The sequence below is a fragment of the Tachypleus tridentatus genome, chromosome 4 (assembly GCF_004210375.1).
Source record: "Tachypleus tridentatus isolate NWPU-2018 chromosome 4, ASM421037v1, whole genome shotgun sequence".
Lineage (NCBI taxonomy): Eukaryota > Metazoa > Arthropoda > Merostomata > Xiphosura > Limulidae > Tachypleus > Tachypleus tridentatus.
In genome coordinates, this window is record NC_134828.1 from 6,518,589 (window position 1) to 6,530,021 (window position 11,433).

Here is an 11,433-nt window from a genome sequence, read left to right on the forward strand (position 1 = left end):
CAGATTTCTCTATATAATAACACGTTTTGTTACGACAAATATTTAACTTTCATCTTGACCAAATGTCCTAAATTTTCGTTATAATGTGTGCAGCATGCTAGTAAACTGATCGCACTCAAGTATACGGAGCACGCAATACCTGGAACGAATTAAACCGCACAATACTGAAGCTATACTTATGAGCACATTATTTTAAGTCCCTCTATGGTCCCTTGTAAGTACACCGCTGCAATGAACATTATATCCAAGACAGTTTTTGTAACTAAATTTACTAATAATTAGTATTTTTATGTTCCGAAAGTGAAACACATTCTGTTATTTCTTTCATTAACAGTATTGGTCAGAATGTTTGATATATCATTGTCTAGTTTATTATTTCTGAATGTTATTATCAATTCGTATTATAGAGATTATTTTACATTGACATATTAGTATCTGGATTTAGAATGTACCTAAACTGATGGAGCATTATAGTAAGTATATTTAATTAGCTATGTTTATTTCACTTTTTGTTTAAGTAGCTAGCTTTCTCCAACTGAAAGTTAATTTTAATTTTATGGGTGATACGAAAAGTACATCTCCCAACGGTCTAGTCTCCACGTGTTTGATGTTAATGTGGAGATATTGGGATTATCTCGATGGCCAGAATGTGTTTCTGTCACTTTGATTGGGTGTTTTCTACCTTCAAGGTTCAATAAGAAATGTTTAAATATTATTTAGACATCGTGATGTTTTTTCATACCTAACAAACGACTTGGATTTAAATATTTTTATTCTTTACCTATTACAATGTATTGTTATACAATATGAATAATTATAGTGTGTAATGCGCGGAATGCTTAACATGCAGTAATGCAGAGATACGTGGCAGTAAATGTGAGTCTCCATGGGATACAAATAATTAGATATAACACTCCAAATCCAAATAATTGTGTGTATACATTTATTGAAGTAAGTCAATATACGTACAATAATATATATATATATGTGATTTATCCATAATCTTTCCAGCAAAGCCTCAAGCTAAGAAAATATATTTATTAAACTGAACATGATTCTTAGCTCAAAATAATTAATGACCTGGAAGATAAATGGGTTCTTCAGCGCTTCCAGAATTTAAAGGTGCAATTCTAGGAAAGAGAAAAAGGAATACCAGAAACATTCTATAAAATAAGACTGCAAAGTAAAACACAACAAACTTATAAGATCCAGACATAGTATAAATATTTAACTGAGGAATGTTACACACGATTAAGACAATATCATGTAACACGTTTAAAGTAAAAATCTGTTTCTTTTTTCCTTTCACTAAGTGATCTGGTTTAAATTATATTTAAAAGAAAATTACTAGTTTCTGTCTCAATTAAGTAAATCCTATGTTTCATTATTACCAGTGAAAATCTTTTTAAAAATATGATTTTACATTTTGTTATTTATAAGAGCCCTCTGATGGCTAAGTGGAAAAGTTTTGAGTCATCCTAAGTTTTGCGGCTGAAGATAATGGACATACTTCCTACATATAAAATCAATTTCCTGGATACCTTTTACATAAAGTAATACAGAAATACTGACTTAGGCAGCATATGCTATACTCCACTTTTTTAAAATGTGTTTATATCTCCAAATAATAGAGCTTTAAAATGTAGAAAAAAAAATCCTAGCAACAGTCTGTATTAAGACAACACTACAAAAGTAGAACATCTCAAATTAAAAATATTTATTTTGTTGTGGGACCTGATTAAAGAAAGAAAGAAAAACGTTATTTCTACAATGTGCCACAGTTATATTAATGTACGGCCATCCTGTATATTAAAATATTTTGTTCACGGTATCACAAAGAAATCAAACTAACATCATTTACAAGTGGTTGCAACACCCCTGAAATTAATAGTAAATAATATATCATAATTATAAAAACAAAAAAGGTATATATAGAGAAAGAGACTCTTAAACAAGGTGGCGCACAGTACAAAGATACAAAGAAGATCTCTTTCGTGTATTGTCTTAAACAATAAAGAACACAAGTATAGAAATAATGTTTGTTGTTGCGTTTTACAGGGTAAAGGTACAGAACGAACTAGCTGCGCTCTATCCACCGCAGGGCATCTAGCCCCAGATTTTAGCGTTTTCACTACAGAGACCTTCCGTTGACCCACCAGAAGGCAAGTGTAAAAAAATAAACCAAACACCTTACATAATGGCAATAGAAACGGAGCACTAGGTCAATAATTATACTGGGAAAGAACAGGAAAACGTTACTGCAGAATTGAAAAAGAAATAAAATAGCACGAGCTATCCAACTTTCGGATATCTTTCATTAACTATTCACGTAATTTAATATCATTACAAAATACATAATTTTATCTTTCATTAACTGTTCACGTAATTTAATATCATTACAAAATACACCGTTTTATCTTTCATTAACTATTCACGTAATTTAATATCATTACAAAATACACCGTTTTATCTTTCATTAACTGTTCACGTAATTTAATATCATTACAAAATACACCGTTTTATCTCTCATTAACTGTTCACGTAATTTAATATCATTACAAAATACATAATTTTATCTTTCATTAACTATTCACGTAATTTAATATCATTACAAAATACATAATTTTATCTTTTATTAACTGTTCACGTAATTTAATATCATTACAAAATACACCGTTTTATCTTTCATTAACTGTTCACGTAATTTAATATCATTACAAAATGCACCATTTTATCTTTCAATAACTGTTCACGTAAGTTAATATCATTACAAAATACATAATTTTATCTTTCATTAACTGTTCACGTAATTTAATATCATTACAAAATACACCGTTTTATCTTTCATTAACTGTTCACGTAATTTAATATCATTACAAAATACACCGTTTTATCTCTCATTAACTGTTCACGTAATTTAATATCATTACAAAATACATAATTTTATCTTTCATTAACTATTCACGTAATTTAATATCATTACAAAATACATAATTTTATCTTTTATTAACTGTTCACGTAATTTAATATCATTACAAAATACACCATTTTATCTTTCAATAACTGTTCACGTAAGTTAATATCATTACAAAATACATAATTTTATCTTTCATTAACTGTTCACGTAATTTAATATCATTACAAAATACACCATTTTATCTTTCAATAACTGTTCACGTAATTTAATATAATTTCAAAATGCATCATTTTATCTTTGGTTAATTTAATATCATAAAATAAAAACACTTACTGAGTGGGTTCAGTAGTTCCATTTGAACAGCATTGTTGTAAAAAAAAACAGCAGACAAGGTTTATTAAAGGGTTAGAGCAGCGATTACATCCCAGTGCTGACGTGAGGTTGGTTAGTAAGATAAGAATCAGTGAGACGGTTGTGATGAAAATAGCCCGAGTTTGTTTCATTTTCCACTTGATTTCTAAAATATCTATTGAAATAAAACAAAAATAGATATTATTTATCATATTAACGTATGCTGTTTTGTTATTATAATAAGTTTATACACCGGAGAGATAAGTCAAAAATTAAATAACAAATGATTAAGTTATGTGCTTACAAGGTTTTATTTTTAATATCAATTATCAATATTAAAATATGTAAAAATCTGGTTTGTAGGTGACCTGGATTACAAACCAAAAGCCTAAGCTAATTAAACTATGGCAGAAAACAAAATCCTGGTTGCGTAGAGACTCACATCTGAATCCCTATGAACGTGATGGCTTTGTTATTGTCTTTCTAAAAATTACAGAAAACTCACAATATTTATAGCTTTTATTGGTAGTGACATACATTTACCTCTTTCAGGTTCGGGGAAAACAGCTAATAGCAAAGAACGTGAATAGCCTTTTATGTGTATTGCTTGCTGATCATAGTATGACCTTTCCTGAGCAGGTGTCTCGTGTGTTCCATGTAACCCATATGATTCAAACTTCACATATAAACAAGGCATTGTTATTTTCATTTATCTTGGGTGACTTCATACATGAATAATAAAATACACAAAATTAGGCCCAGTATTTCATAAAATGTATGTTTTATGAGCTGTAAATATAGAAGTATGTTTATGTTGATAAGTACTTTTAAAACACTATAATATACAGTGGCTTTTGAATATGTTTTAGAATAAAAAGACATATACTGTAACAGAAGTGAAGTAGAATGAACTAATATATCTATTACATATGTTTTTTCTTCACATTATTCTTCAATAATTAAACATTTTGAGTTTCTATCTTACAATACTTGGTTATGCTTCTCAAGGATTTGAAAGCAAAAATGATTGTCATTAATCTGTTAGGGTACATTCTTTAGACAGTATTGAAGGCTGATGTTCAGGTAGGGCACATTCCTTAGACAGTAGTGAAGACTGATGTTCAGTTAGGGTACATTCTTTAGACAGTATTGAAGGCTGATGTTCAGTTATGGTACATTCTTTGGACAGTATTGAAGGCCGATGTTCAGTTAGGGTACATTCTTTAGACAGTATTGAAGGCTGATGTTCAGTTAGGGCACATTCTTTGGACAGTACTGAAGACTGATGTTCAGTTAGGGCACATTCTTTGGACTGATATTCAGAAGACTGATGTTCAGGCCGATGTTCAGTTAGGGTACATTCTTTAGACAGTATTGAAGGCTGATATTCAGTTAGGGTACTGAAGACTGATTCTAGGGTACATTCTTTAGACGGTAGTGAAGGCCGATGTTCAGTTAGGGTACATTCTTTAGACAGTATTGAAGGCTGATGTTCAGTTAGGGCACATTCTTTGGACAGTACTGAAGACTGATGTTCAGTTAGGGTACATTCTTTAGACGGTAGTGAAGGCTGATGTTCAGTTAGGGTACATTCTTTAGACGGTAGTGAAGGCTGATGTTCAGTTAGGGTACATTCTTTGGATAGTAGTGAAGACTGATGTTCAGTTAGGGTACATTCTTTGGACGGTAGTGAAGGCTGATGTTCAGTTAGGGTTTGTACAGACTGTTGTGTTCTTTTGTCAATGTGTCTTATATGGCCTCAGATGAAGATTTGTTTTCTGGACGTATTCAATAGCATATTTTATCTGTATCTTCCTAATACTTTAGATGTAAAAGAATACGAGGTTTGAGCTGTAATATGCTGCTGAACACAGTCTGTATTTTCAGCTACATTATAAAACTGAAAAATAACATTTCAGTTCCAGTTTTTGTTAGGACTAACGAATTTAGTTGCTTTTCAAATAATCGATAGTTTGAAGTCATGAACAGCTATACTTGAACTTTGATATCTCTGTCCATCTGTTAAGTTTATGCCACATAACATATCATTAGGTTGAAAATATCAGAGTTGCAGTGAAAAGTGTATCTATTTGAAAAATGATAAATGTTAAGGAATTTTTATTCTTTAACAGTTCATAATGTCAGAAAAACATATAGGTCCAAAAGTCCTGATACAAAATGGAAAGAGGTAATGGGTTTTTATGATTTTGTATTCCTTAGCAATATTCGAGCTTAGCAGATTTTCATTTGGTTTCTAAAATTCCCATTGTTTCCAATTTCTACAGCAATAAGTTCTCAAACGAAAAGTTAAGAAAAAAGTAAATTTTAACATTTTATAAAGCACTCTGGTTTGTATTTTAGATTATTTTGTTAAATTTCTGAATTTAATGGGTGGTATAAGGTTTAGTTGTTTTAGTACAAAACTACATAATGGGTTATCTGTACTATGTTTGCTGTAGGGATTGAACCTTTGAATAATGTATATATTACATTCATGAATGTTGGTCCTGATAATGGAAGAATATACAATGTAATACACATTCTAGCCATGTTTATGTGATTTTAAATATTATTTTACAATGTTTTAAGCATATATTGTTTCAGTAGGAGTGACAACTAATATATGTTTACCTACTGAGACAACATATAACCTTTCTAAAATAAATACTACCATATTCTTACTGTAGAAGTGACAACTATTATGTGTTTACCTATGTACAGTAGAAGTGACAACTAATATGTGTTTACCTACTGAGACAACATATAACCTTTCTAAAATAAATGCTACCATATTCTTACTGTAGAAGTGACAACTATTATGTGTTTATCTACTGAGACAGCATACAACCTTTCTCAAATAAATGTTATCATATTCTAACAATAGAAGTGTCAACTAATATGTGTTTACCTACTGAGACAGCATACAACCTTTCTCAAATAAATGTTATCATATTCTAACAATATAAGTGTCAACTAATATGTGTTTACCTACTGAGACAATATACAACCTTTCTCAAATAAATGTTACCATATTCTTACAGTAGAAGTGACAACTAATATGTTTACCTACTTAGAGTAGAAATGACAACTAACATGTGTTTACCTACTCAGAGTAGAAATGACAACTAACATGTGTTTACCTATGTACAGTAGAAGTGACAACTAATATGTGTTTACCTACTGAGACAACATATAACCTTTCTAAAATAAATACTACCATATTCTTACTGTAGAAGTGACAACTATTATGTGTTTATCTACTGAGACAGCATACAACCTTTCTCAAATAAATGACAACTAACTAATATGTGTTTACCTACTGAGTTTACATATTCTTACAGTAGAAGTGACAACTAATATGTTTACCTACTTGCAGCAGTAGTGACAACTAATATGTGTTTACCTACTCAGAGTAGAAATGACAACTAACATGTGTTTACCAATGTACAGTAGAAGTGACAACTAATATGTGTTTACCTACGTACAGTAGAAGTGACAACTAACATGTGTTTACCTACATACAGTTGAAGTGACAACTAATATGTGTTTACCTATTTACAGTAGAAGTGACAACTAACATGTGTTTACCTACTGACAGGAGAAGTGACATCAAACATGTGTTTACCTACTTAGAGTAGAAATGACAACTAACATGTCTTAAACATTAAAACCACAACTACTTCTTGACTTCCTGTTACAACTATACCAGTTCATAATCACATGGTATCAATATATGTTCTTGTGTATTTATCTCTGACTGGTCAAATGTCTAAGAATAACATTGAAACATTTGTCTACAAATTAACTTTCAGGTGAAATTGTAGTACACACAGTATGTTTATTCATCGATATTTGAGAAAAAGGTTATTATGGGACTTACATATACCAACAGGCCTGGCACAGCCAGGTTGTTAGGGTTGTTGTTGCCAGGTTGTTAGGGTGCTTGACTCGTACTTTGAGGTGTGGTGGTTCGAATTCCCATCACATCCAATATTCTAGCCCTCTCAAGCATGGGGTCATTATAATATGAAGTTAAAATCCACAAGTATGTGGGAGAGTGATGGTATTCTATATAAACTGCAATATTTATTAAATAAAGACAACTGGATGATGTACAGTATATGGGAGACTGATGGTATTCTATATAAACTGGAATATGTATTAAATCAAGACAACAACTGGATAATGTACAGTGTATGGGAGACTGATGGTATTCTATATAAACTGGAATCTGTATTAAATCAAGACAACAACTGGATGATGTACAGTGTATGGGAGACTGATGGTATTCTAAATAAACTGGAATCTGTATTAAATCAAGACAACAATTGGATGATGTACAGTGTATGGGAGATTTGTTGTATTCTATACAAACTGGAATCTGTATTCAATCAAGACAACAACTGGATGATGTGCAGTATGGGAGACTGATGGTATTCTATATAAACTGGAATCTGTATTAAATCAAGACAACAACTGGATGATGTACAGTGTATGGGAGATTGGTTGTATTCTATACAAACTGGAATCTGTATTAAATCAAGACAACAATTGGATGATGTACAGTGTATGGGAGATTTGTTGTATTCTATACAAACTGGAATCTGTATTCAATCAAGACAACAACTGGATGATGTACAGTGTATGGGAGATTGGTTGTATTCTATATAAACTTGAATCTGTATTGGTTGTATCATATTGAAACTAGAATGTGTATTGAATGAAAACAACAATTGGATGATGTACAGTGTATGGGAGAGTGATGATATTCTATATAAACTGCAATATTTATTAAATCAAGATAACTGGATGATGTACAGTGCATGGGAGACTGATGGTATTCTATATATACTGGAATATGTATTAAATGAAGACAACAACTGGATGATATACAGTGTATGGGAGACTGATGGTATTCTATATAAACTGGAATCTGTATTGGTTGTATCATATTGAAACTAGAATGTGTATTAAATGAATACAACAATTGGATGATGTACAGTGTATGGGAGAGTGATGGTATTCTATATAAACTGGAATATGTATTAAATGAAGACAACAACTGGATGATGTACAGTGTATGGGAGAGTGAAGGTATTCTATATAAACTGCAATATTTATTAAATCAAGACAACTGGATGATGTACAGTGCATGGGAGACTGATGGTATTTCATATAAATTGGAATCTGTATTAAATCAAGACAACAACTGGATGATGTACAGTGCATGGGAGACTGATGGTATTCCATATAAATTGGAATCTGTATTAAATCAAGACAACAACTGGATGATGTACAGTGTATGGGAGACTGATGGTATTCTATATAAACTGTAATCTGTATTGGTTGTATCATATTGAAACTAGAATGTGTATTAAATGAAGACAACATCTGGATGATGTACAGTGTATGGGAGACTGATTGATGGTATTATATATAAACTGGAATATGTATTAAATCAAGACAACAACTGGATGATGTACAGTGTATGGGAGACTGATGGTATTCTATATAAACTGGAATATGTATTAAATGAAGACAACAACTGGATTATGTACAGTGTATGGGAGAGTGATGGTATTCTATATAAACTGCAATATTTATTAAATCAAGACAACTGGATGATGTACAGTGCATGGGAGACTGATGGTATTCCATATAAATTGGAATCTGTATTAAATCAAGACAACAACTGGATGATGTACAGTGTATAGGAGACTGATTGATGGTATTCTATATAAACTGGAATATGTATTAAATAAAGACAACAACTGGATGATGTACAGTGCATGGGAGACTGATTGATGGTATTCTATATAAACTGGAATCTGTATTGGTTGTATCATATTGAAACTAGAATGTGTATTAAATGAAGACAACAACTGGATGATGTACAGTGTATGGGAGACTGATGGTATTCTACATAAACTGCAATATTTATTAAATCAAGACAACAACTGGATGATGTACAGTGTATGGAAGACTGATGGTTTTCTATATAAACTGGAATCTGTATTGGTTGTATCATATTGAAACTAGAATGTGTATTAAATGAATACAACAATTGGATGATGTACAGTGTATGGGAAAGTGATGGTATTCTATATAAACTGCAATATTTATTAAATCAAGACAACTGGATGATGTACAGTGAATGGGAGAGTGATGGTATTCTATATAAACTGGAATATGTATTAAATGAAGACAACAACTGGATGATGTACAGTGTATGGGAGACTGATGGTTTTCTATATAAACTGGAATCTGTATTGGTTGTATCATATTGAAACTAGAATGTGTATTAAATGAAGACAACAACTGGATGATGTACACTGTATGGGAGACTGATGGTATTCTACATAAACTGCAATATTTATTAAATCAAGACAACTGGATGATGTACAGTGCATGGGAGACTGATGGTATTCTACATAAACTGCAATATTTATTAAATCAAGACAACTGGATGATGTACAGTGCATGGGAGACTGATGGTATTCTATATAAACTGGAATCTGTATTGGTTGTATCATATTGAAACTAGAATGTGTATTAAATGAAGACAACAACTGGATGATGTACAGTGTATCGGAGACTGATGGTATTGTATATAAACTGCAATATTTATGAAATCAAGAAACAAGTGGATGATGTACAGTGTATAGGAGACTGATGGTATTCCATATAAACTGGAATCTGTATTAAATGAAGACAACAACTGGATGATGTACAGTGTATGGGAGACTGATGGTATTCCATATAAACTGGAATCTGTATTAAATCAAGACAACAACTGGATGATGTACAGTGTATGGGAGACTGATGGTATTCCATATAAACTGTAATTTGTATTCAATCAAAATAACAACTGGATGATGTACAGTGTATGGGAGACTGATGGTATTCCATATAAACTGTAATTTGTATTCAATCAAAATAACAACGATGATGTGCAGTGTATGGGAGACTGATGGTATTCTGTATGAACTGGAATCTGTATTAAATCAAGACAACAACTGGATGATGTACAGTGTATGGGAGACTGATGGTATTCCATATAAACTGGAATCTGTATTAAATCAATACAACAACTGGATGATGTGCAGTGTATGGGAGATTGGTTGTATTCTATACAAACCAGAATCTGTATTAAATCAAGACAACAACTGGATGATGTACAGTGTATGGGAGATTGGTTGTATTCCATACAAACTGGAATCTGTATTAAATCAAGACAACAACTGGATGACGTACAGTGTATGGGAGATCCACAGCACAAGTATACGTAATTTATCTGTGTTGTCTGCAATTGTTGGTTTGATCAAGAATGTATAATATCTACACTTTCCAGATGGCTTATTGATTGATTGATTGAACTGAATTAAGCAAAAAGTTACACAATGGGCTATTGGTTGATTGTCTGCCCATCACGGATGTCGAAACGAGGTTTTTAGCGATGTGAGTCCACAGACATACCACTGTGCCATTGGGAGACAAAAATAGCTTATTATTGGTGCGAAAACTGTAGGCATAAATTACAGAGGAAATCTATATTTACTTATTCTTATTACTTGTATGAAATATGAAAATATTTATTAGAGTAACAAAGTTTCTTATTTCAACTTTTTATTTCATTTGCATATTGATGATTGAAACTTATGGATTCAATTATGAATGTTTCTCAATTTTTTTGAGTTAAAATATACGTTCATTTATATGTTAAAATCCACATAAAATATTTGTGTAAAATATTACGGACAAATAAAGAAGAACTGGTGATTCGGAATTGTGAAAGTCTGTAGTCTACTGCCAACGAATGTTCCAAACGTGACTGATGCAATATTAGGTTATTTCATATGAAGCTTATTAAAGTACTTTTCACCTATCCTTAAAATGTAGTATCCATAACTTACGAATAATAACCTTGTAGCTTTTACGGTCGTGTCGCGACTATCATGTGTCATTTTACTTTCTCCCAGCTCAGGTTTAATTATTCACGTAGAAGGATGACAACTACATTTTCGGTGATAAAAGCGAGGCAGTATTCTTATTGGAATGTGGCAACTTTGAACTGTGTGAAGTTTGTATGCGAAAGGTTTGAACTTGAGAACATTGAGCCACTTTCAGCGTTTTTGAGTGTCTCATATATTTACTAGGTTTATTAT

The 11,433-nt window shown here is 31.6% G+C and overlaps 1 protein-coding gene and 1 long non-coding RNA gene across 15 annotated transcripts in view; one reads left to right on the forward strand and one right to left on the reverse strand.

Annotated features, from left to right (window-relative positions):
• Positions 1-11,433, forward strand: part of LOC143248506 (uncharacterized) — a 167,629-nt gene that overhangs the window by 140,668 nt on the left and 15,528 nt on the right. The gene's annotated exons all lie outside the window — the stretch shown is intronic.
• The window catches only part of LOC143248504 (uncharacterized), a 43,698-nt gene continuing 33,193 nt past the window's right edge, over positions 929-11,433 (reverse strand). For 12 of the 14 annotated variants that reach the window (XR_013027019.1, XR_013027025.1, XR_013027023.1 and 9 more), the window contains 2 exons: positions 3,251-3,443; positions 929-1,130 (listed from right to left, as the gene is read on the reverse strand). Coding sequence is in view for 1 of the 14 variants with exons in the window: in XM_076496920.1 (XP_076353035.1) it covers positions 1,073-1,130; positions 3,251-3,443; positions 3,812-3,977 (417 nt within the window). In the remaining 13 variants the exon portion in view is untranslated. Of the gene's footprint in view, positions 1,131-3,250; positions 3,444-3,710; positions 3,981-11,433 lie in introns of those variants that run through there. The other 2 variants (XR_013027015.1, XM_076496920.1) reach the window with 2 other exon arrangements.